The sequence below is a fragment of the Lynx rufus genome, unplaced genomic scaffold, assembly GCF_022079265.1.
Source record: "Lynx rufus isolate CCGP_SWC_20201006 ecotype Redwood Valley unplaced genomic scaffold, mLynRuf1.p SCAF_3, whole genome shotgun sequence".
Taxonomy (NCBI): Eukaryota; Metazoa; Chordata; class Mammalia; order Carnivora; family Felidae; genus Lynx; species Lynx rufus.
The window spans coordinates 137,936,288-137,964,273 of record NW_025814845.1 but is presented as its reverse complement, the minus strand read 5'-3'; the positions used below and the strand labels follow the sequence as shown (position 1 = coordinate 137,964,273).

Genomic DNA, 27,986 nt, shown 5'->3' with positions numbered 1-27,986 from the left:
CTTTAAGAAGTGAAATTATGGAAATATATTTTAATTGTCAATAGTAAAAAAAGCTGTAATATTTTAAACAAGTTGTTAACAAGACTTAGTTGATGTCTAGTAAACCTCTTATAGCATCCTTTTACATTTATTTTCTTGAAAATACTCAAAGACACTTGCATTGTATCCCTTAGAAAACAGCCTAAAAGATAACTGCATTTAACAAGTCCTATAAAGAACAACATTCTAACATTCATGTTTTTCATATTTGAAATACTGAGTTATATTATATGTCATTCAGTGTATCACTTAGAAGAATAAATAACACAATCGCAATAACTGATGCTCTGATCTTTGTTTCCACAGATAAAACCTATCAGCCTTCATGCAGGAAATATACAAACAAAAAGAATTAACCTGCAACCACTTATCTTATTTGTTAAAAGATAACAAATTACAGTGTGGGAGACTAACATTATGAAAATAGTCACCATTTTTTTCTTTACCATTAAACTCTGGCTCAAAGATAATAAAAATAATGTACAATCCATCAGTGTGTATTTATCCTGTATCACATTTTCCCTATCTTACAAGGAAAGAAAATAGATTTAATTTAAGAGGAAGATTAGTGAAACACTATTACTGAAAGACAATTTTGTTATCACCACTACTCAAGAAGTATGCACGGGACCCTTTCAGAAAACACATTGCTGTACATACCCCACAATCTGAGATTAGGTGATCCAAGGTGAACATGAAAAAAATTAAAACATTTTTTTTCCTTATTCAGATCACTCCCTATGCCCAGGAAAATCATGTTAAATGGATCTGAGATTGTACTTTTATTTTATTTCACTATATCTATTTTAGCAACTTAATGTAAATGGAAAGTAACACTTATTTTTAAGTGAAAATCATAACACTTTTTGAAACTGCAAATGGGAGTTTCATCATGAAAGATGATAAGCTACATGGCAAATTCTTGTATGTAGACAGTTATTTACCATAATCAGTTCAAATATAACTACGCTTTCCATTTATTTACTTTCAACTGAAATAAAGGACAATTAGGCCACTGCAGTCATTTCCTCATCTGAGTCACTGGATTCATCTTTTAGTTCCAATTCCCCTAAATCTTTGTCTACGGTTATAATAGTTTTCTTCTTGCACTTCTTGGGAACTGCATCATTAGCACAAATTTTTCTCATTTTAATGGTTGGCAATTTCTTCAGATCCAAATCCCACTCCCTAAACAAAAGAGAGTACACACAGAGGGTTGCTGGGGTGTGAGATGGGGAAACAGTCAATGTATTTAAAACTCTAAAAGCAGAACAAAGTTTATGAATGTATAGTAGATTCAAATGCACTAGAAACAAACAACATAAATGCATTAGGAAAAAAAAGAGTCCCAAGAACTGAGGTCTGCTTTGTCCATATTTCTTGCATCTTCTCATTAACCTACAATAGCTATAACTGCAAACAGATTCCCACATATCCAAAACTTCCAAAATGCAATTCAGGAAAATATTAGGCAGAAGTTAGAAGGAGGCTCTGTTCCATTCTTTTATTCTCCCTAACCTGAATCTTCAGTCTGGCCATATGGTTTCAAGAATCTAAAAGGTAGGAACTAAGACACCTGGGTGGCTCAGTCAGTTGAGTCCGACTTCAGTTCAAGTCATGATCTCACAGCTCAGGAGTTCCAGACCCACGTGGGGCTCTGTGCTGACAGCTCAGAGCCTGGAGCCTGTTTTGGATTCTGTGTCTCCCTCTCACTCTCTGTCCCTCCCCTGCTCACATTTTGTCTTTCTCTCAAAAATAAATAAAAATGAAAAAATTTTTTAATAAATTAATAAAAAGTAGGACCTAGATCATACCTGGCAAATTTCCAAAATGCAGTCAGAAAAGATTTTTCTTTTCACACATGGTGGTAAATCACAGTAATTTTCAGAAACGAAAAACATGTTATTGTTACACTAGAAAACTCAATCTTTCAACTACCAGACTAACTAGTTCTTGATGACTTAACTTTTTCTCTGGGATCACTTCCCAATAACCATCCTTTCTGAAAGAACTCTGAGCCATCAAGTCTGTTGCTGTTAGGTTATCTTTTAAAAAGTATGAACTGGGGAAGAATAGTGAGAACAAGTTCTTTTAGGTATTATATTAAGGTATCTAAATTTTCTTTTAAAAATAAATAAAAGCACCATGTCACTATCATTTCGGTGTACATCAGGTGTTTCAAAGAAACACAAGTTAGGAAAAGCCTTACTTTGATAAAACAGAAAAAGTTAAAAGAAACCCTTGAGTTTTTTTTTTTTTTTTTTAGCTCATTAGAGCTAAGTTCAAAGTTCTAGGTTCATAAGGGAAGAAAGTTTATGTCTCGTGTATTTTACATGCAGCTTCAAGGAGTAATAAAAAGAGACAGACTTACCTAAAAGTTTTCAGATTACCTGCATTTACAATGTCTGGAATCTCTAGGAAAGAAAATAATTTACATCCATTAATCAATGTTCTTTAAATTACAACACTTTACAGTTTCCTTGTTTATTATCTCACATACAAAAGTGACAGCGAAAACATCCAAAGCAAAACAAAATTTCAAAGCACTGCTGTAATGCTATATGAAAAGTAAGTTTTGGAAGTATAAAGGGCTTAGTTTAAGAAGGTGACTTATTCACCAGACGCACTTCCTGACACTGGAAGCAGCACTGTGGCACGCCTGAAACAACACCGGATCTGAGTTTTTGGGCTGACTCAATCACCAATACATGTTGACCTTGGCCACGTCCTGTTGATTAATCTGCTGGCTACATGGTGAACAGACTTTAGAAGGAAAGAGCAGTAGCACAGAGACCAACTGGGAGGCCGTTACAATGGTACAGCTGAAACGATGGTGGCTCGAACTAGGGAGGTGGGGACAGTAGCAGTAAAATTTATCAGACGCAAAATGTATTTTGCTGAGGATATGGACGGAGCGTAAAAGTGACTACGCATGGGCTTCCGACCTGAACAACTGAAGCCGCTGTCGGAAATATAGATCATGTGGGAGAAGAAAGTTTTGGGAGAAAAGCTGGACTTTGCTTTGGAACAGGTCAGGTCTGAGATGCCTATAAGACATTCAAGTAGAGATTTTAAGAAACCCATCTTTGATAATGCAAATCTGGAGTTCTAGGGACAAGTTAGCACTGACAGATACAAATTTTGAAATTATGGGCATGTAGACAGTATCTCAAACCGAGACGGAATGAAATCCATTAGGAATTGGTATAGACAGATAAAAAGAAGAGGCCCCCAAAATAGAGACCTTGGCCAATATTTAGTTTGTGAAGAGGAGTCAATTTAGGACACTAAAGTCTCGGCCAGTGACCTAGAAAGACAAGTAGGAAAGGGTCTTCTTTACCAAATGAAACGTGTGACAAGAAAATGAAATGATTGATCATATGTATCAAATGATGCAGAAAAGTTGACTGAGAATCAATGCCCAGTATAGCAACTATTTGCCAGTACTGTTAGTTGAGTGGAAACGACAGCTAATTAAAGTGGGTTACAAAGAAAATGGAACATGAGGAAAAATGGAGACTACAAACATAAACAAATTTTATAGTCTGATGGTGACAACTCCATGAAAGGGAGTAGCTGAAGCTCTCCCTCAACTTCCTGTGTCAGGTACTTTGATAAATCAAACTTTATGTAACTTTTAAACAACCTGTGGAAGTAAGTATGCTATTTATTGCAATGTTTAAACTGAAGAAAACAAAGCCGCAGGAGGGGAGGATTTAAATAACTTGTCCTGTTTAATAGTAAGCTGTAAGGGTTTAAATCAGACCTATCTAGTTCTAAAACTATTTTCTGTTATTTTTTCAGTTAGGAACGCACTTCTTACAGATGATGAAGAGGAACTACCAACTACTTCAGGGTTTCTAGCATTACTATAGTGTACGTGCCTGACGTTAAGCTTTTGATTGTCTAGACATCCATATCACAGACACCCTTCTCAAATAAAAGTCTTGCCAGCTGTATGACACAGCTACAGCAAAACAACTAGACGAGAAACCAGGCCGCCCCCATCCGTGAAAGTTCCCTTTCAGAAAGCCCTGGTAACCAAACACTTGAGTGACCCCACTTTTCCCTTCTCGCGCCCTAACTCCCACTGCTGTGTTTCTAATTTGGCAATACAGAATGAACCTGTGAAACCCTTGGCACCTCACCTTAGGTCCTAATAAAGGTAGAGCCCCAGGTCCACACTCCCTCTATCTACCTTTGTCCTCCCTGTATGTCCTGGGTTGTGCTGTGGACCCTCTAGGACTTGTGAGTAATAAATCTTTTTTTCCCAAAGTCCCCTGATGGTTGTTACTGAGGTGCAACATGCAATCCTAATAAGAACCACAAAACCTGGTCCTACCACAACACTGGCTCCGGCTGGGGAAATGCCCATGGGGGCTCACCACAAGTACCAGGCGCCCAGGTGGGTGCTTCAGGCATGTCTAGCAGACAGCACCACTATCAATAGGCTGGGACCAACACAACAGTTATCCACAAGATACTTCCTTTAGGGTCCCATGTTTCAGTGTTATTATTACCAAAATTTAAAAATTTAATTTGCTATTATTTCGTTCATACTATGCTTTTTAAGTAAATCCATGTACCATAAATGCAATCATAACATGGCTAGGAATGGAATGTGAATGAAGGAATGTACAGGACCATGGCAAACTTAAGAATATATGATCAAATCTAAAAGGGACAGCTGTTACTCCACTATAGTGGATTATGCTGCCAGGCCATTTGCATTTTTTAAAAAGAAGCCAGAAATCTACATTTTTCATGTGCAATCACCAGGTTTTTTCTACAATGGCAATTAATAAGTCAATCAATAGCCATCTGCAGGCCATGTTGCCTCTGTGTCATCACCGTTTGTGGGCCTTGCAAGCCTTAAGTACCCTCACTTAAGTGCTTTTCTTCTGAAAATGTTAGTAAACTAGTAACACAGAAATGCCACAATGAATGAATGAATGTTTGATTTTACAGTTTTTCAAGTATGACTCCAACCCATAAAGGTTGGTCCTGTAAGAATTACAAAGACGGGGAGGGCACAGCACCCACTCTAAAGGAACACAGATGTAGTTGGAGACGGGCAAGTAATAAGTCCACAATAAAGCAAATTAGGTATGTGCCAGAGGGAGAGGAAAGCTTTATTGTCACAGTAGAAAGATACGATGTCACTGTCACAAGTGACAGTTTTGAGAATGTAAGGGAAAAAATGAAGTAAAAAATTGTTTGATATACTCACAAAAGAAAGGAAATCAGAGGAAGAAATTCAAAACAAACTAAATAAAAGAATTTTTAAAATTAAGCATTTGAAATGAATTACAAATCTGATATGGCTATGAATTTTAGAGAGAAAAAAATAAAATCACAGAAAACACACCAAGACCATATCCTTCATACTGCTGCCGCTCACGCTCCATTGTCTGCTTGATGACTGTCTCCCGGGAACAGTGCCGCCTTCCCTGCCTGTCTTTGATGCTGTTATGTAATTCAATCTGCTCTAGTTCACTGCTGAATCGATTTAAATACCTGAGAAATGAGAAAGCAACCTGAATTACAAGTCTGTACATTTGGCTGACATTACTTCATTTAAAATATAAACCCCAGGCTTCACCCGTCCTTGAAATTTTTGTATTCTTCTGAGTTCCTCGAGTCCTCAGACTTCAGACCTTTCCTGGATAACCCAACCATTTCTGAAATTTCAGCAACCAAATCACTGCCTGCTATTCCAAGTATCTGCTAAACTCCAGATCCTCATATTCAACCACCTCCTGGACATCTCCATTTGGATGTCCCATGGAGGCTTAACACATCAAAAGTGAACTTACGTTCACCCCAGTCCCCCTCATCCCCCACCAAACCTGTTCCATCTCTGGCTCTCTACCTCAGGAAACAGTATAGCCATCCACCCAGTTGGCCAAGTGAACAATGTACGTGTCCTCCTTGATGCTACTCTCTCCCTTTTATGCCACATCTAAGTTTTCACTAAAGAGCGAGACTTTCTACCTTCTTTAATTTCTCCAGAGTCTTCATTTCTCTTCACCATACTGCTACTAATGATGCAGAGACCACCATCATCTCTTGCCTGGATTGCTTCATGAGCCTCTCAACAGTGTCCTGGCCAAAACCATGCCCCTTCAGGCCATCCATCCTCATTCTCACTACTGTGATATTTCTAAAGTTTAAATATGACCATCTCAGGTGCCTGCTGTAAAAAGCTTCCTGTGGCTCCCAATGTCCTTCGATAAAGTCCAAACTTACAATGATACTTGAGGTCCTTAATTAGCTGTACTTGTCACAATGCCCTCTTTGAACCTGTTAACAAATGTCTGGCAGATCACTACATATGTCGCTCTTACCTGTGATCCTCTCTGCCTAAAGGCTCTTCAGCTAACTTACCTCAACCTGCAAACTCTTACTCTTCAGGTGTCAGTTTAGACAACATTTCCATTAGGAAGCCTTTCCTGACCCCCAAGAACTAACTGGGTGGGTTAACTAACACACCCACGCTCAGAAAGGTTACAAACCTACTAGAGTGGCTAAGCCAGGGTGTGAATCTTAAAGCCTTTTAGATAACAAAGTCCGTTTACTCCTCTATAAATCCAGAATAGAACTCTGTCTCTTGAAGAACCAGGTTGAACAAGTCCCTCTTTTCTGACCTTTTGCTCATAACATGCCCAGTGTTTACCTTTCAATTAATTCACAAGCATCTTTCTTTGAATATCCTGCTTTTTGGGGATCAAGATGACTTTGAAACCACTGGAGTTTTTCACCTGTAACAACAGGTACCAAGATCATTCAACACCGTAAGTTATCACTTATGCAATGAGTATTCATTATAATTTTCAACATCACTGTGTTTAAAATAGTATCAAAATTTATTTCAATGTTAAATACAAAGGCTTGTGTGGGCTCAAAGCTAATTAAACCAGTCTGTCAGAAATCAAATTGTCACATTTTAATTTGGGGAAGAGACAGGGGTGGAAGAGATGCTTTTCTGTGTATTTCTTGTCCAGTAAGAATGAAAAATTCTTTTTTTAAAAGAATAACAGAACATGAAGTTCTAAGTATTTCAAAAGCAAAGGACAGAACTTTTCTAAAATAATGAAACAAACCTGATCAGATTAATGGTGAAGATGGTCGTTGCTGAACATTTAATAAGCATCAGGCTCTATGTCAAGAGCTTTACAATCCTATGAGGATCAGTACATTATTATCCCTACTCACAGATGAGAATAAGTAACCTGTCCAGGGCCTCAAAGTCAGTAAATATATTAACCATACAAGAGCTGCCAGACACTGTGCAAAGAGTGACCAACATTATCAACGAGCTAACAAACCTCACCCTAAATCTGACGATCAGGGTCATATTCAGTTAGATTTCTCAAAATTACAGATCAAGAAATGACCCTACCCCAGATATGGATGACCTACTTAGAAATACTATTCTATTAACTGAGAAAGCATTGGAGAGAAGTGTTCAAATAAAGCCTAAGGGTCACTATTTTTAAGTCAGGCTAATAAGTAAAAATTTACTAACAATAAATATGACAAAAAAAAAAAGATTATGACACTGCGATACAGACTGAGGATGCGCGTATCCACATCATTAAACATAAGCTGCTGTTTCCAAAATACTTAGGCCATAATCCTTCCTAATTCTAATCATTAGGGAGTAGAATTAAACTTCAGAGATAGATAGATATAGGTAGGTAAACATAAACTAGTTTCTGAAAAAACTGAGTAGATATTATTAACGCTTTCTAAGAGCTAATGATTGATTTTACTTCGTTGGGTTTTAATTAAATCTGGTAAAAAAAAATTCACTTAGATAAAAATAGTATTTGCCTAGAAGAATCAAAAAAATAGGCATATAGCAGAATTTCACTATCCTCTAGCCAGAGTGTCAAATAAGTAAATCTACTTACCAATAAGGTTGAGACGCAATGCCTTTTCATTCTTCAATCTTGGGGAAAAAAAGGTGCATAATGTGTTAGAAAATTTCCAAAGCAAGTTTTAAAAATCTGTCAAAAACAAACAAAAAAAAACTGCCCACAGAACCTTAATTCAAGGATCATTCTTTGATACATATGAAATTAATTCTGATAGTGCAAAAACACTGAACATCATGCTTTTCTTTTAAATCGCTGGAACACAATGTTACTAGAAATTTTTCTTTAGCTCTTCAATGACTAATGACCAAAGGACACCTATAGAACAAATCACCTTTGAAAACACACAAAAAAAGGCTTGATTGGATTACGAATGTTCAGGTGGATAATACTTGTGCACAAAAGAGTAATAATGAATACCTTCTAGAAGATGGAATGCAGGCACCAAGGCTAAAATGCCTTACTGTCACCTTTTAAACTTCAACAAGAATAAAACAGAATGTTTACTTTTCATAATTTGCAAAGAATTATAACAAAGAACTCATCTATTCTCAGAAAACAGTATGGGTAATACGTGATCCCACGATTGTTCGTATTCTAAATACTAATTCATTCAGATGAGACCTTTGGATAGCTAGTTTTTGCCACATTTTGTGCTACCCACCAGAGATACAGCAATGAACAAAAAACTACTGTCCCTGCCCTAACAAAGCAGACCAGATTTATCCTCCCACTTTAAACAATGAGAAAATTGGAGAAATAAAATGAAGCCTTTTTTCAAAAAAAAAAAAAAAAAAAAAAATTTAAGTACAAGGGCACCTGGGTGGCTCAGTAGGTTGAGCATCTAATTCTTGATTGCAGCTCAGGTCATGATCTCACAGTACCTGAGTTTGAACCCCCATGCCAGGCTCTGTGCTGACAGTGTGGAGCCTGCTTGGGATTCTCTCTCCCTCACTCGTGTGCATGCGCACACAGGCGCGCTCTCTCTCTGCCCCTTCCCAGCTCCAGCTCTCTCTCTGACCCTCCCCCACTCACGTATTCTCTCTCTCTCTCTCAAAATAAATAAATAAACATTAAAAAAAAACTTTAGGCACAGAACAGATTAAAATATACATAATACAAAAAACTAACAAAGGAAGACAACCCAATACCAAAGAGGGCCAAAGATTTTAACAGATTTTTAATCAAATCAAAGACAAATGACCAACAATCACATAAAAAGATACTTAATATCATCTAGTCATCAATACGTACAAAATTAAATCATACTGGGATACTATTATACAACTACCAGAATGGTTAAAATATTTTTAAAAAACTGATAATACAACATGTGTAAGAGGATATGGAGAGAATGTAACTCTTACACACTGGTGGTGAAAATATAAAATACTATCACTTTGGAAAAAGCAATTTCTTACACACTTAAACGTGATACCTATAATATGACCAGCAGTTCTTATAACTTATTTCATATAAACTTAATTTCTTATATACTTTAACATACATTCACCACATGACCCAGAAATTCCAGTTCTAGGAACTGAAAGAAAAATGAAAACAAATGCCCAAACACTGTACATGAATGTTCATGGCAGCTTTATTTACAGTATCAGAGGCTGGCAAATTTTTTCTTAAATGGCCAGAGAATAACAGGTTAGGCTCTGTGGGCCATGTGGTCAGTTTCTGTCACAACTACTTATTTCTGCCATTTTAGCCTGAAAGCAGCCACAAATAATACAAAAGGAATGGGCACAGCTGTTTTCCAATAAAACTTTTTAATAAAAACAGATCGCTGGACCCGTACTTTGCAGAACCTGATAATAGCCCAGTACTGTAAATAATCCAAATGAACACCAAAAGGTGAATGAATAAACTGCATTTCCAAACAATGGAATATTACTCAGTAATAAAAAAGAAAGAGAATATATGAAATTACATGGGAAAATTTCATAAACAGAAGCTGGCACAAAAAATTACAATCATTTCATTTATATGAAACAATAGGAAAGACAAATCTCACCCATCAAAATAAAGAGCAAATCAATGGTTCCCCAAGTCTGGGGTACAGGGTGAGGATGGGCTGAGCAATACACAAGGGAATCCTCTGGAAGAATGAAAATGCATATACACTAATCATGGTGATTACACCAATGTACTGTCAAAAACTCAAATCTGTACAATGAAGATATGGCTATTTTACTGAATGTTATTTATACTTCAAAGTTGATTTTAAAAAATAAAGAATACTTCAGGGGCACCTAGTTGACCAGTCAGTTAAGCGTCTCAACTTCGGCTCAGGTCATGATCTTGCAGTTCATGAGTTCAAACCCCACATCGGGCTCTGTGCTGACAGCTTAGGGCCTGGAGCCTGCTTCAGATTCTGTGTCTCCCTCTCTCTGCCCCTCCCCCACTCACACTGTATCTCTGTCTCTCTCTTTCTCTCAAAAATAAACATTAAAAAAATTGTAAACAGAAAAATAAAAATAATACTTCATAACAAGAAAGAGAAAAATTCATTCCTTTCAAATAAGCCTAGAGGAAAGAATCTAGTTAGAAGTCAGGTTGCTGAGTGCCTGGGTGGCTCAGTTGGTTGAGTGACCGACTTCGGCTCAGGTCATGATCTCAGGGTTTGGAAGTCTGAGCCCCGCATCAGGCTCTGTGCTGACAGCTCAGAGCCTGAAGCCTGCTTCAGATTCTGTGTCTACCTCGCTCTCTGCCCCTCCCCCACTCATGTTCTGTCTCTCTCTGTCTCAGAAATAAACAAACATTAAAAACATTTGTTTTAAAAAGAAGTCAGGTTGCAATAATTCTGAACGAACTAAATGGAGGCCTGAACTAGAGTGGTATCGGTTGGGATACAGAAAAGTGGAGAGATTTGAGATTAATTCTCAAAAGTAGTTGTTTCCTAGATTTTTACTTATTAGGCTTAGTTTCTCTGTTAATTTTCCATACTAAGTCATTTTCTTTTGGTATGTAGAGTTCTTTGCTGGTTACTCTGCAGGAAAAGACATGACAGTATACACCAACAAAATATCGCTAAGCTCAGAATCATAAAATAAAGCTAAAATCATGACACAGAATAGCCATTTGCTGTCCGTAATTGTGCATACTAGTTTCTTTTAATACAAACAGAAGCAATATTGCAAACAGTCTTAAATCAGAGCATTCAAATACTAAAGAAGCACATGTTTGAGCTCTCAGCTGTTGCTATTCACTCCTATAGTATCTTTAAGTAATCAGAGTCTATCAATAAAAGTCAAGGTGACCAACTTGGTCTGGTTTTCTATCCTTCTACCACTAGTCAAAGGCAATGCAACATAACAGATATCCTCCCTGATCTTCCCCTCACTTGTCATTCTCTCTAAAAAGAAACCTTAGGAAGCAGTACAAAGAATCCTCAGTTCTGTATAAAAGTACAGAGACTGGAACTGTAGCTGCCTTTGTTCCTCAGAAAACCAAATATCTTAGTAGGCAGATAGTTAACAAAAGGTGATAGTATCTAAAATGGTCCCCACTGATTCTTGTGTCTTGATATTCACGTCCTTCAGTGTGGATGGCTAGACCTAGTGACTTCTAACAAATAAAATAGCACAATGGATGTCACTCTGACTGTCTTCCATCCTGGCCACCCTCTCTTGTTCTATCTCAGAGCCTTTTCTCTGTTGGAACCAAGCTACCATGCTGTGAGTAGCCCGTGGAGAGGCTCATGTGGCAAGGAACTGATGCTTCCGGCCAATAGGCAGCCATGCATGACTTGAGATCTGTCAACAGCCACGGGAGTAAGCTTGGAAGAAAAACGTCTCCCTATGAAGCTCTGGGATGAATGTAGCCCCAGTCAACATTTTGACTGTAGCCTTGTGAGAGACTGAGTCAGAAGCATTCAGTTAAGTGACACTGGAATTCTTGACCGAGAAACTGTTTTAAGCTGCTAAAATGGCATATAATTTCTCATGCAGCAATAGGTATTTAAAGCAGTATTTGATAACTGTTATTCATTACTCAGAAGCCACGGGCACCTGCACTTCAAGTTAAGTCTTACTGGTACCTTTTCTATCATCTTGCATACAGTTTGTCCCAAGAGTCTGAGTATCTTTCACCAACCATCTCTCCAAAATATACAACTCAGCCTTTCTGTCTTGCTGGAAGTACTACTCTAGTGCAGGTAGATCAGCAGTATTTTCGGATAATATTTGTGATCATGCCATTTAAATTAAATATAACTCATGGTCAATGATGCTGCTACTCGAAAAAAACGGACATCTATGACAGGAGTAAGCTTGTTTCATAAAATACATTAGACACTAATAAAACTGTACATTTGTTTGCTTCTGGAGCTATTAATGGTTACAATGGTGACTTCTTTAAAATAAATGAGAAAAACCTGTTTAGAACACTGTCCAAGCAGAAAAAATTAAGTATTACCTTTCAACTCTATGCTATAAAAACAGAGCTTTGGCCAATAATGGAACCTCCTTGGATAGAATAAGTTATATAGCAAGTAGCATGTTGTTCAGTTTTAGCCTTCTATAATTCTTTTATGTTGATTCTGTAAATCAATGCATAAAATCCTGAATACAACTGAAAACATACAAAGATTCTAGGCTCACTAAGCTCACTTCAGTGAACTGAAGAACTTAGCCAAATTCTAAAGCAGTATTTGCTAAAATACTGCATGTATACCATCAGTACTACATAAGCTGATTTTTAAGTTTCTTATGGACACAGAATTAAATCATCTTTAAGCAAGCTACTTTTTTTCCTCATTGTCTTTTGATCCTAATTACATTACAAAGAAAACTAAAAAAAAAAAGAAAGAAAAAAGAAAATTTAGTTCAATATTAGTTTATTTTACAAGTCTTACAACCTTTGCCAAATCTTTCCACCAAGGATAAAGCAAGCATGCCTCAGGCTCAGACCATACAGGGAAAGCAACAGTATCTACTTGGTTTTAATACAGATCAAATGTCTCCTTGAAGAAAAAAAAAAAAAAAAAAATGTAAGGAAAAAAGGTTCCAAAAGAATATTAAGTTAATAATACTATAGGTCAGTGGTTCTCATAGTGTAGTCCTGAACCAGCAGCAATAGCATCAACATTACCTGGAAGCTTGTTAGAAATGTAAAATCCTGGCACTGCCCCAGACCTTCTGACATAAAATTCCAGGGGTAGGAACAAACCATTTTAATATGCCCTACAGGGGTATCTCATGTTCACTTAAGTTTGTGAAATACTAGAATAGATGGTAAAAGGACTGCAAAATCACAAAAGTGGTAATTATGTCAAAAGACATAGCAAAATTCATGAACGTGACATATACTTTAAGTTTGAAAAGTACTGTTTTAAAGCAATACTGCTATCATAATAACCTTTATGAAAAGAAAAAATAAAAATTTGATTATACTATCACAGCACTTGTCTATTCTCTTCCAGAAAACTTCTAGCCAAATCACTGTGAACAGTTAACTTTTACTAAATATGCCTTTAGGTCTTGGGTAAGGAATCAATACATAACAATGAACATGCTGGCTTCTATCAGCTAGTATGGAAATGTATCTACCATTTATTAAAATGGTAAGGCCATTTAAAAATAGCCAAAATGATGACTTTTGTGTTTGTAACTTCATTTTAAATTATTTATTTGTTTCTACAGCAGTTCCTGGGGACGCTTACAGGCCAAAGATGGAGGGTAGGGGCGAATTGGCAAATTATAAAATGTAGGCTGCTAACGAGAGAAGGGAGACTAAGGGAAAGGAAATGGAAAAGAAAGGGCATTACATATGCATTCTGTATTCCTAAGAAGAAAATTTTCCTATGAATTGCTCACATCAAGAATACAAACCAACTTCTAAAATGGCATACGGACCTATGAAAATCTACTTTTCCATAAAAGCAGAGAATACTAACAAAACTTATTGAAATCAACTTTTTCAGAAGTATGAAAATTAAACAAAGGCCTGCAAGAATCCAAGGAGTATTCTCAAGAAAAATAAGCCCAGTCTCAGTAAGAAAAGAACAACAAATCTGTTTTTTCAGTGCATAGAACATACTTAACATCTATTAAAGAAAGAACAAGGGAATATTGATGAAAGATAAAAGTATAAATGAGCTTTACACCAATGCATAATACAAATGATAAAAAGATACTTACTTTTCCTTTTTTTCTTGTTTATGGGCTTCTCTTGTAATTTGAGCTGCTTTTCTACTATATGGATGGATGACCTTTTTTTCCCGTCCTACAAGTTTTCCCTTTAGGGCTTTAGGCTACAATGTAGGAAAACATATTACATACATAGTCAGATATATAAGTGATTTCTGTCCAAAAAAATTTTTTTTGAAAGTAATATAACAGAAGTATTGTAAGCCAAAAACACTATAAAAAAAAAAGGTGCAGAAAGTGTCAATAAACCCAGCTCCTCAACTGTTCCATCTTCAAAGTATGTAAGAAAATCCAGATAGTGAGGAGAAACAGTTAAACACGTGTGTTAGTTACAGTTAAGAAAGTTAAGGAGGTAGAAGGAACATAAGATGTTCATGGGAGGCTGACTATAGAAGTTGTTCATGGAACAAAGTGGGCACTGAATCAAGCAAAATCAAAGTTGGATTCATAGAAAGAGAAGAATAGAGGAAATAATAGAAGCCATCTCAAAATCAGCACATCAAAAAGAACAAATTACTTTCCCATTCAAACCTTATGCCAGTTTAACTAGGTCACAATTCATTCAGTCCACTGAACTAGACATGTCAGTAATTCTTTATTCCCACATAATTCTCCATCTTATCACACCTGTTACCATTTTGGAGTTGGCTTCCTATAACAACAGAAGCCCAAAATAATAATGGTGTATGTAACCCAACAAAGTTTGGTTCTCTCATGTAAAAAGTAGGAGCTGGAGACTCCACTCCACAAAGTCCTCAGAGATCCAGGCTCCTTCCATTTTGTTATCTACTATCCTTAGGCCCCTATATATCCACACAGTTCAAGATGACTTAATACCAAGTCTAAATTCTAGACAGTGAAAAGTAGAAAAGAAAATCAAAAGGCATATCCCTTTAAGAGCAAGATCTCGGAAGCTGCAGTCTTCTGTTTATACCCCATTGACCAAAATTTAATTGGTGGCTTATACAAAGGTGAGTAGTAAATATAGTTGTTATTCTCAGGAAGAAAAAAAAAAAAAAAACATGACTACAATAGAAAAAGAGCCTATTTGGGGACAGTTGACAGTCTCTAATATACCGAAGCCTGGAAAAGGTCAAGTGTTCCTAGAATCTTCTCTTCAAAACTATTGTCATTGCCTTAAATCAGCCTCGTGATCTTTCGTGATTAGGGTGGCCTTTAGATTCTCACTGCTAGTTCTTTTTTCGTGGAAGTCATACAGCTTATTTTTCTACAACATTAATCTAGTAAAGTCCCTCCCCCTGCTAACAAACTCACAGTTAGGTCCCAAGTCCTTAATGTGGAAAACAATCTACCCCCACCCTAATTCTCCAGCATTATTTCTCATTCTTCAAAACATCCTTCACCCCATTCTTACTGAACTTCTCCCCCATTCCCAGAATACACCTTGCTGTTTCATAACTTCTGGAAGCTGCACTTGTTACCTCTGCCTGCAAAATCTTTTCCTTTCTGTTCTTTCATAAATTACAACTCAAAGTTTTCACTTGTAAAACTTTTCGCAGAATTAATTAAAATGACCATCAATTCCTCATTCACACATGTATTCATTCCTTCAACAATACTGAAATACACAACAAATATTTACTGCTCACTTCTTGATAAACCTGAGCAGCAAAGATAGCTCCAACTGTGAAATCCAGAATGGCATGGGAAGGTTGTTACAGGTATAGGAGAATAAGGTGAAACCATCATAAAACAGTACAAACATGCTTTATTTTATTGTGCTTCACAGATATTGTGAGGGTTTTAATTTGTTTACAAACTGAAGGTTTGTGGCAAACTTGCATGAATTAAGCAAGTCTATTATTGACATTTTTCTATCAGCATTTGCTCACTTCATGTCTCGATGTCACAATTTTGGTAATTCTTGCAATATTTCAAACTTTATCATCATATTTGTTATGGTGATCTGTGATCAGTAATCTTTAAAGTTACTCTTGTAATTGTTTTGGGGCACCATGAATATGCCTATATAAAACAGCAAACATGAATTGTGTGTGTTCTGACTGTTCTCACTCACCAACCATTCCCCTTTCTCCTTCTCTTCAGGTCTATTTCCTGAGACACAACAATACAGAAATTAGGCCAATGACTAGCCCCACAATGGCTGCTAAGTGTCCACGTGAAAGGAAAAGTCATGCATCTCCCACTTTAAATCAAAAGCTAGAAACAATTAAGCTTGGTGAAGAAGGCGTGTCCAAAGCTGCGACAGGCCAAAAACCTAGGCCTCTTGTGCCAGTTAGCCAAGTTGTGAATGCAAAGGAAAAGTTCTTGAAGGAAGTTAAAAGTGCTACTCCAGTGAGCACACAAATGATAATAAAGTAAAACAGCCTTAATGCTGAGAAACAGAGTTTTCAGTGGTCCGGAGAGATCAAACCAGCCACATTTCCTTGAGCCAGAGCCAAAGCCAAATCCGGAGAAAGTCCCACCTCTCTTCAATTCTACGAAGGGAAGGCCGAGAGAGGTGAGGAAGCCGGGGAAGAAAAGTGTAAATTGGCAAAGGTTGGTTCATGAGGTTTAAGGAAAGAAGCTATCTCCATAACATTAAAGTGTGAAGTAAAGCAGCAAGTGATGTAGAACCTGCAGCAGTTATCCAGAAGATCTAGGTAAGATAATTAATGAAGGTGGCTATGCTAAACAAAATTTGTGTAGACTTTTAATGTACACAAAGCAGCCCTCTACTGGAAGATGCCATCTAGGACTTTCACAGCTAGAAAGAAGTCAATGCCTGGCCTCAAAGCTTCAAAAGACAGACTGCCTCTCTTGTTAGGAGTTAATGCAGCTGGTAACTTTAAGCTAAAGTCAGTGCTCAGTTACCATTTCCAAAATCCTAGGGCCCTTAAGAATTATGGGCCCTCTACTCTGCCTATGCTTTATAAATGGAACCATGAAGTTTGGTTGATAGCATGTCTGTTTACAACATGGTTTACTGAATATTTTAAGCCCAAGGTTGAGACCTATTCCTAAGAAAAAAAGATTCATTTAAAAATGGCTGCTCATTGACAATGCACCTGGTTGCCCAAGAGCTCTGATGGAGACAATGAGATTGTTGTTTTCATGCCTGCTAACACAGCATCCATTCTATGGCTCATGAATCATGGAGTGATTTTGACATTCAAGTCTAATTATTTAAGAAATACATTTTATAAGGCTATAACTGCCATAGTGATTCCTCTGATGAATGTGGGCAAAATACTGAAAGCCTTCAGAAAAGGATTCACCATTCTAGATACCATGAAGAACATTCATGATTCATGGGAAGAGGTCAAAATATAACATGAATAGGAATTTGGAAGAAGTTGATTCCAACCCTCTTGAACGACTTCAAGGGGTTCAAGACTTCAGTGGAAGCAAGTGCAGATGTGAAGGAAACAGCAAGAGAACAGAATTAGAAGTGGAACCTCAAGATATGATTGAATTGCTGCAATCTCATAATAAAACTTGAACGGTTAAGGAGCTGCTCCTTACAGATGAACAAAGAGAGATGGAATCTACTTTTGGTAAAGACACTGTGAAGACTGTTGATATGGCAGCAAAGGATTCAGAATATTACACCAACTTAGTTGACAAAGCAGTGGCAGGGTACGGGATGACTGACTACAATTCCGAAAAAGTTCTACTGCAGGTAAAACGCTATCAAACAGCACTGCACACTACAGAGAAAATGTTCACGAAAGGAAGAGTCAATTGATGTGGCAAACTTCATTATTGTCTTAGGTTAGGAAATTGTTACAGCCACCCCAACCTTCAGCAACTTCTAGCCTGATAAGTCAGCAGCCTGATTGAGGCAAAATCCCCACTAGCAAAAGAAAAAAACAAAAACAAAAACAAAAAAAAACAATTTGTTGAAAGGTCAGATGATGGTTAGCATTTTTTAGCAATAAAGTATTTTTGTAATTAAGGTATTTACACATTCTTAGACGTATGCTACCACACACTTAATAGACAGTCTAGTGTAAATATAACTTTTCTATGTACTGGCAAACCAAAAAAAATCATTTGACTCGCTTTATTGTTACATCCGTTTTACTCGGACAGTCTGGAACTGAACCTGCAGTATCTCTAAGGTATGCCTGCACATGCATTCTTTTGTTTTACTCTCTGCATATATATGTGGGGTGGGGGTGGGAGTACAAAAAAGGTGTGGTAAGGATTTTTTTGTACATGAGCTTTACACACACGAAACAATAAAAAAACATGTCAGAACTCATGGTAGGTTGCCTCTGGGATGGTCTCCCAATGAATTCCACCTCCTGATATCATGCCCAGGTGTAATCTCCACCCCCTAGAGTGTGGACCTCATGACTCACTTAATGAATAACATTTGGCAAATGGATGATCTATCAATCGTGAGATTAGGTTTTGTAAGGACTCTGGCTTCCATCTGGCCTATTCTCTCTTTTGCTCTCTCACCAGGCTTGCTCTGATGGAAACCAACTGTCATGTCAAAGACTTGCTCGGAGGCTGCTAAAACTTAACTGAAGTTACAGAGCTGTGTGTTAACACTGTTTCAGCAATATGTCCAATTCTATAAAAAAACTTCCTTTAAAGATTTAATAAAAAACTTTCTTTAGAACAAGAAATGATTTGATATCCTTGGAGTATGAATATGTCCTCAGAGCTTTAGAAGTCTCAGTTAAAGAACCTCTAAGACTTAGTACAAAGAAGACACAAAAATTGAACTTATATTCTGATTCACCTGTAGTTTGCAATTCCTTCTATTATTCATGAAAAAGTTGCCTCAAGGCAGGATATGAATGTATAAGGCACAGAAATATGTACAATATAGCTTGTTCAATTTTAAAACATTTTCGTATTTTTCAATATATTAGTATAAAAAAGAAATATTCAACAGGGAAAAACTGAAATAAAACCCTATCAACAAAATGTTAATCTATTAAACAGTCTATTCAAACTAAATATCCCTTAACTAAAAAGCAATTAATCTCTAACCTTTGGAGGTTCTCCAAATTTATTTGTAGAGCATCTGATGATTCATAGACTAGTACACAATGTAAACAAAAAACAAATCTGGGGGTGGAGGAAAGAGTTTAAGGTGTATTTGCTACAGAAGATTAACAGTTATGTTTTAACTTTGAAAGATACAGCAAAATCGTATTTCTTTTCATAAGCATAACTAAGGCACTGTTTTGAATAACTATGCTCAATTTTGTGTGTGTGTTTGTTTTTTTGAGAGAGAGAAGCAGAGAGAAAGGGAGACAGAGGATCCAAAGCAGAATCTGTGCTGCAGCAGAGAGCCTGATGCGGGGCTCAATCCCACGAACCATGAGATCATGATCTGACTGAAGTCAGACATTTAACCAACTGAGCCACCCAGGAGCCTCTAATTATGCTTCCTTTGAAGTTTCTGGCACCACAAAAATATGCCAGTTATAAAATTAGTTATCAAAAGTGTCTCCTTGGGGCGCCTGGGTGGCGCAGTCGGTTAAGCGTCCGACTTCAGCCAGGTCACGATCTCGCGGTCCGGGAGTTCGAGCCCCGCGTCAGGCTCTGGGCTGATGGCTCAGAGCCTGGAGCCTGTTTCCGATTCTGTGTCTCCCTCTCTCTCTGCCCCTCCCCCGTTCATGCTCTGTCTCTCTCTGTCCCCAAAATAAATAAACGTTGAAAAAAAATTTAAAAAAAAAAAAAAAAAAAGTGTCTCCTTCCTACAGTCTTTGACGATTACTTAAGAAAATTCATTCTAAATTAATCTTTGGATTCATAATTGAGAGTAACAGAAGAAAACACATAGTTTATTCAAACACAGAAACAGAAAGAGGTATTTCAGGGGCAATAAGCTTCAAATATTCCTGTTAAAATCATAAATAACAAAAAGGATGGGGCACCTGAGTGGCTCAGTCGATTAAGCGTCTGACTCTTGATTTCAGCACAGGTCATGATCTCACAATCATGAGATTGAGCCCTGTGTGGAGCCTGCTTGAGATTCTCTCCCTCTCTCTTCCTCTGCCCCTAACCCTCTTGCACACGTGTGCACTCTCTCTTTCAAAAAATAAAGAAAAATATATAAAAAGGAACTTTTCCTAAAACACCATCAAAGTCATCATAGAATTCAAGCTAACTAGAGGCAGAAAATGCCATTTAGATTACTCAGGGTAACTAGACACCTATATCAAATACTAAGTCCTTCGATACCAGTGACAAGATGAAAATGAGATGACTCAACTAAGAAAAGCTGCTTTGTTGATTAGCAAATCTACCATGAAGAAATTCAGTGCACTTTCCTTGCTTTACAGATAAACATGACCCCAATGACGGACAACTGGTTATGGCTTCCAGTAGGAACTTAAGTGATTCTGCACATAATCCTTTCTAAACCCACCCAATTCCCAAGGACCATTTCAAATTCAAGTTTACTTCCTCCTTGAAACAACCCAAGAATAATCATTTGGACCTTAGAACCTTTCTCTTTTGGTAGCATTTGCCACATAGCAGCACCTAGTATCATACTGCATTTACCAGTCATTTAACATTTACAAAATCATTTATATTTGTGTTTTATCTTCTCAACAGTGGCTTCTTAAAGACTGTAAATGTGTCCTCTCAGTTTGAAAATAATACTTTGAAAGTAAAAGAAAAAAAAAAAAAAAGTAGGATGCTGCCCCAAGTAAACATATGCTGAGCACCCAATGTACATTAAACTACTGTGAATTAAAAACATGAAAAATAGTCCTTAAAAGTGTGAATTATCTCATATAAAAATAATTTGTATAGCCCCCAAACAATACTTTCCTTAACATTAAGAATATCTTAATAATTCTCTAACACAGACTTCAATTTCTTTCATGCAAAATTCTATCATCAAGCTCAACTTCTTTTATGTTATGGAATCCAAGCTCAACTAGAGACAGAAATGCCATTTAGACTGTTCAGTGTAACTAGAAACCTAGAAAAATGACCATTCCACCAAACACACTTAGGGTACATAAAGGCATACAAATACTTAAAACAAAAAGTGTAAGACTAAAGCCATACCTACCACCACTCACAAACATCTAGTCAGAATTAACCTTTTCTCCCACATTCCCCGCTACTACTCTTTACACTTCTACCTTGTACTAGATTAATTTTTTAAAAAATCCCTGAGCATATATTACCATGTACTAGGATAGGAATTAAGGCTCCAGGATCAAAAACAGACACAACTTGCCCTCATGGAGCTTACAATCTAGCTATCTCATGAATAACTATATACTTCAGTTAAGTCCAGAAAACGGTCAGGAAGTATAAGATCCTGAATGAAACCATATAAAAAGTGGACCTAATTTTTGAACATCAGGAAAAGCCTCCCTGAACAAGTAACTTGAGACTTTTTTTTTTTTTTTTTTTTTAAAGCTGACACAAGTTGCTTGTATAAAGAATAGTTTGGAATGAGGTAAAGGAGTAAGACTACCACTGGTAGTGTTGCGGTCATTAAGAAGAGCTGACAGTCGAGTAGCCTAAGCATGGTGACAGTGAGGGTATGAAAAAAAAACAGCAAGGTTTGAAGAAATGTATCTTGAGGCACAATGATACAGGACTCGAATATGGAGGGCGAGGGAAAAGGAAGAGTTGAGTATGCCTCCCCAGGTTTGCAACATAAGCAACTACATGGTCAGAATTACCGTTTACCGTTAAGATAGGAATGGAACGTGGAGACAAGGGGCCTCAAGAATTCACTGTTAATTAGTTCAAGAGGCCCAGGAGACAGCTGAGTACAGGAGAGATAAATACAAGTCTGGCACTTAGGAAAAAAAGATCTCGGCTAAAGATATAAATTTGGAATGACTTGGGGATATAGGTGGCATTTTAAGCCACTGGAGATAGTAAGATTCCCTCAGTCAAAGAGTAAGAGGAGAAAACAGCCTAGATCTAAGCTCAGATGAAATACATGTATTTGATGAGAACCTACAAGGTAATGGACATTTACAAAATCATTAAGAAAAAGATCAACAACACAAATAAAAACAGGAAAAAGAACACAAACAAGTCACAGAAAGATAAATACAATTAAAGTTTTGAAAGGATATGTGGTCTACCTTAAAAGAAATGTAAATTAAAACTTCAATGAAATAGAATTTTTAACGTATAAGACTGGATGTTTTAAATTTCTTAGCACTGCATTAGTGAGGATGTGGGTGAGTTAGCGGTCTCATAAATAAGCAGTCTCATAAATAAGTAAGTATTCTCCTGGAGTGCAACTTGATAGTTCTTATCATTATTAAAAATTGCACGTGTCTTTTGACCAAGACATTCTATTTCTATTAATTTAGTCTAGAGGTATATATCTACACATGTAACAAAAACAAGAATAATCAATGCAGCAGTGTTTGCAGTAGGAAAAGAAAGAATGGAAACAGGTTATGTGTCCATCAGAGACCTGGTTAAGAAAATTAGATAAAAGCAAACAATGGGTTATTAGCTATAAAAAGCAAGAGGGAGAACTATATGTACTTACACAGGTCTCCAAAAGTTGAGTAAGACAAAACAAGCAAGGGGCGTAAGACTGTGTCTACTATAGTATTCATATAAAAAGGAGGAGTAGAGACATATACATATGCTGGTGCATGTATATAAAATGTCTGAATGGGTATCTAAGAAAATGGTAACAGGCATTCCTCAAGTGAACTGAGGCATTAGATAACAGAGTTGGAAGAAGACTTAACTTTTTGCAGGAGGAAGAATAATGATCTCCCTCCCAAAGATGTTAATGCCCTCATCCACAGACTTGCAAATCATTTACCATATATGACAAAAGGGACTTTGAAAATGTGATCAAAGATCTTGAGAGAGGGAATTTATCCCTGATTCCCTATAAACAAGGGCCCTTCTAGGAAGGAGGAAGAATCATTATCAAGAGAAGGGGTTGTGGCCTTTCTTGGAGAAGCAGGTTAAGATGTGACACTGATGGCTTTGAAGATGAAGGAAGGAGCCAAGAACCAAGGAATGTAGGTGACCTCTAAAAACTGGAAAAAGCAAGGAAACAGATTCTTCACTACAGCCTCTTGAAGAAAGTCCTATCAACACCTTGATTTTAGCAGAACAATAAGACTCACTTTTGGACTTCTGATTCCAGAAATTTAACAATAAATGAATCTGCATTGTTTTAAGCCATTAAATTTGTATTAATTTTTCACGGCAGTAATAAAAACTTAATACACTTTTCAAGGACAACAATTTTTTTTAAGTTTATTTAATTTGAGAGAAGGGGAGAGAGAGAATCCCAAGCAGGCTCCACACGTCAGCACAGAGCCTGACGTGGGGCTTGAACTCACAAACCGTTAGATCAGGACCTGAGCAGAAATCAAGAGTCAGATGCTTAACTGACTCAGTCACCCTGGAGCCCCACTGCTGTCTGATTTTTTTAAACCATGCATATGTAATACTGTTTCAAAAAGAAACAGGTTCATTAACATTTTTCGTTACTTTTACTAATTTTCAGGAGCAAGTTTTCACTAGCAAGTAATCTAAGATTTAGGCATATAAACAGACACATACACCAATGGAACAGAACTGAGAGTACAGAAATATACTTATGCATATATGGCCAAGAGTACTCAAGGGCAAAAAGACAGTCTCCAACAAATGGTGTTGTGAAAACTGTATATTCACATGCAAAAGAAAGAAATGGAACCTCCACATTACACTACTCAAAAAAATTACCTCAAAATAGATTACATTTTTTTTAATTTATTTTTTGGGAGAGTGCAAGTGGGAGACGGGCAAAGAGAGGGGGACAGAGGATCCGAAGCGGGCTCTTCACTGACAGGCTGACAGCAGCAAACATGATGCAGGGCTCAAAAAACTCATGAACCAAGAGATCAAAGTCAGATGCTCAACTGACTGAGCCATCCAGGTGCCCCAAAATGGATTAAACATTTAAATGTAACGCCTGAAACCATGTAACTCCTACAAGGAAACACAGGGGGAAAGCTCCTTGACAGTGAACTTGGCAATATTTTTTGTGTCTGACATGAAAGCTCAATCAACAAAAGCAAAAATAAACAAAAGGGACTACATCAAACTAAAAGGCACAGAAACAGAAATGATCAACAAAATTAAAAGGAAACCTACAGTATGGGAGAAAATATTTGTAAACTGTATCTGATAAGAAGTTAATATCCAAAATATATATGAAACTCATACAGGGGCACCTGGGTGACTCAGTCCATTAAGGGCCCAACTCTTGATTTCGCCTCACGTCATGATCTCACAGTTCATAGGATCGAGCCCATCATCAGGCTCTGCACTGACAGCATGGAGCTTGCTTGGGATTCTCTCTCCCTCTCTCTCTCTGCCCCTTCCTGGTGTACACACACTCTCTCTCCGTCTCTCTCAAAATAAATAAGTAAACCTTAAAAGAAAAAATAAGTAAATTCATATAATTCAGTAGGAAAAAGAAAACCCCACAATCAGATTTAAAAATGGGCAGAGGACGTTTTTCCAAAGATACACAAATGGCCAACAGGGACTTGAAAAGGTGCTCAACGTCACCAATCATCAGGGAAATGGACATCAAAACCCCAATATAATATCATTCCACATGTGTTAGAATGGCTGTTATCAAAAAGACAAGAGATAATAAGTGGTGGAAAAGATGTGGAGAAAAGGGAAAACTTGCACACTGTTGGTAGGAATGAAAACGGATACAGCCACTATAGAAAATAGCAGAGAGGCTCCTCAAAAAATTAAAAATACAACTACCGTATGATCCAGCAATCCTACTTTTGGGTATTTTTCCAAGGAAATTAAATCACTATTTTGAAGAGGTATCTGCACCTCTATTGACTGCAGCCTTATTTATCATAGCCAAGCCACTGGAACAACCTAAGTCTGTCAGCAAATGAATGAAGAAAATGCGGTGTGTGTGTGTGTGTGTGTGTGTATACATATATGTACATATACATATACAATGGAATTATCAATCAGCCATAAAAAGGAAATCCTGCCATTTGTGACAATATCCTGCCATTTGTGAAACTTCAAAGCACTATGCTGACAGCTAAGTCAGGGAGAAAAAGACAAATACTGTATGATCTTACATATATGTGGAATCCAAAAAAAACAAACCTCATAGAAACAGAAAGTAGATTGGTGGTTGCCAGGGGCTGAGGTTGGGGGAAATGTATGAAGGTGGTCAATGGGTATAAACTTCCAGTTACAAGATGAGTAAGTTCTTGAGATCAAACATACAGCATGGTTACTATCGCTAACAATACTGTATTGTGCACTTGAAAGTTGCTTAAAGAGTAAATCTTAAAAGTTGTAGCTATGTGATATGTTGTGTTAACTAAATTTATTGTGGTAGTTATTTCACAATATATATCAAATCGTAACACTGTACATCTTAAACTTATACAATGTTATAAATCAATTATATCTCAATGCACCTGGAAAAAAAAAGTTACCAAGATTTAGTAAGCTGATTTGTTGCTATAGCCTACATTTATAGGTGAGTCCAAAAGTACACAAGTCGTGTCGTTAAGGAATATGTACGTAGTCACTAACAGTTAAGGCCCACAGTAATATGTAAAGATAAATCAAGAAGGATAACAGCATACTTTAAAATGTTTTATAATCTAGCTAGGGAGAAAAACAAGCACACTTTTAAACTTTATAACAGGTTTATATAAAAAGGAATATACCTATGAGTGTCTTCTGTATAGTATACACCAAACTAGTAACTTTTAGTATGCTAAAACTTTTTTAAAACGCAGAATTAAGAAGTGTTATGTGGGATCAATTAGTTGAAAAAGACTGTTCATGTTAGTTGAATTAAGTTTTGACATAAGAAAAAGATACGAATTTGTAAAGCTCCAGGACAGGTTCAAAATAAGAAAAAAATGAACAAAGTAACTAAAGTGGACTACAAGCTCTACTGCTATCATTTACTACTATTACTAAAGTTAATTATAACAACTAAACTACATTTACTAAGTGCCAGACATTGGGCTAAGTGGCTTACATTTAATTTTCACAACAACTCTTATGAAGTAGTTACTATGATTATTCCAATTTAATAGATGGGGCAACTGAGACTTAGAAGGATTAAGTAATTTCGCCAAGATCAAAATTTAGCAAAGACAAGTGCCAAACTCAGTCGTCTGGTACTCCATAACCCACATTCCAAGCTGTACTGAAAGAAGTTTAGAGTAACTGATATAAAAAGATGGAGGGGCGCCTAGTTGGCTCAGTTGGTTAAGCGAACCCACCTGGGTTCAGGTCATGATCTCACGGTTCACGGGTTCCAGACCTATGTTGGGCTCTGCCAGGACAGCTCAGAGCCTGGAGCCTGCTTTGGATTCTGTGTCTCCCACTTTCCCTGCCCCTCCCCCACCTGCACTCTGTCTCTCTGTCTCTCTCAAAAAGTAATAAAACATTAAAACAAATTTTCTTTAAAGAGGGAAAACCTCCAACGCCAAGCTGACTTTAAACTCAAGAAAGGACACAGCACAGCCACTGGTGATATACCAGAAAAATGAAAAGGCAGGGAATATGCCCATGAAAGCAGATTTATATGCCATTCTTTTGATTCATATGACAAGGCAATATCCTCCTACCATACAGCCTGATAAAACTGAAATTCTCAGAGTCAAGGACAACTATAGTCAAATGCCAACCAACCCCCAATCACTCACACACCATCACATCACCAGTGCTTTAACATTCCACTCTGAAATGGAAAGGCTATGAAAGAAAATTATAAAGAGTTGGTGCACAGAGGCGAAAAGACTAAATTTATGCAAATACAAACGTGTATAATCTAAAGCAAATAGACCATACGGATGTAAAAGACAAAAATGACATGCATACAATGAAAAAAAGAACATAGGACAAGACATTGTGGCCAGAGTATCCTAACTTTTCATCAGATTATAAACTTTTTTATGCTGTCGTTTTTATTAAAAACTGGTCAAAAAGGCATATTTATAAAGCATTTTCTTATTCAAGAATTACTCTACTGAACAGAAGTTAAAAAAGATAAGGCAAGAAGAAACAAGTTTTGGAATACAACGAACGTTAAGTGGTAACTATAAAGAAAAGCAAGGGAATTATAAATACAAAATTTAAATACCGTTTACCCGAGGGGCTCCTGAAGGTTGGCTACAGGTTCAAGTAAAAGAAACATACAGGCTTTCAGAAGTTTTATTTCTTAAACTAGATAATGAATAAACCAGAGTTTCTTATATTGCTAATCTTTATACTTCACTATGTTAATGTGAACATTCTTTTGCATCTACTCAATTTTTAGTAAAAACAACAGAACAGTTCGAGCTTCCTGGTGGGACGGGGGAGGGGGTACGGGTGCAGGGGGGCACGGGGAGGGGCATGGAAACAGGATTTGCGGAGCGAGGACGTCACTCAAGGGCGCGAATGGACGCCAAGAAGAGGAGATTGAGCCTAACTAACTAGTCTAGACCAGCAAGAAGTAGCACAAGTGTGTGGAGGCAACACTTTCTCAAGTTTTGCTTACCTTCCCCCCCATCCATGCTCCCGCCCCCCACATTTTGGCAAGAAAATGTGTAAACGTGAGTCTTTTCCCTTCCCTCGAGGAGGCAGGGCACTCTATGAACACTTCGGGACCCAGAAGTTAAACTTTAAAGCCCAGACCCTGGGCCGGGCACCTGCCTCGGGGCTGCCCAGCCCAGTACCCCCTACCCGGGTGTACTGGGTAATAAAACCACTTAGCCACTTCCCCTCTCCCGGTTTTCCAAGACTGCCCCCTTCCCTCCCGCCTGCCTGACGGGAGTCTTCCAGAGAGCCAAGCGGGTTCAGGGGAGGGGGAGGGGGCCCACCATGGTGACGTCCTCACGGCCCCGGAGAACCTCCGCAGCCCAGCCCCGGGAAACCTCACCAACAGTCGCAGCAGCTCAGAGAAAAACTCCAGCTTAAA

At 37.4% G+C, this 27,986-nt stretch overlaps 1 protein-coding gene across 1 annotated transcript; it reads right to left on the bottom strand.

Annotated features, from left to right (window-relative positions):
* Positions 1-3: 3 nt before the first annotated feature.
* On the bottom strand, positions 4-27,986 carry TMA16 (translation machinery associated 16 homolog). The gene is made up of 7 exons (XM_047091875.1): positions 27,889-27,986; positions 14,069-14,181; positions 7,956-7,993; positions 6,716-6,800; positions 5,408-5,556; positions 2,411-2,453; positions 4-1,227 (listed from the first exon to the last, which is right to left on the bottom strand). Exons 1-7 carry the CDS (start codon positions 27,889-27,891, stop codon positions 1,047-1,049), a joined length of 612 nt encoding a protein of 203 aa, XP_046947831.1. The 5' UTR covers positions 27,892-27,986; the 3' UTR covers positions 4-1,046.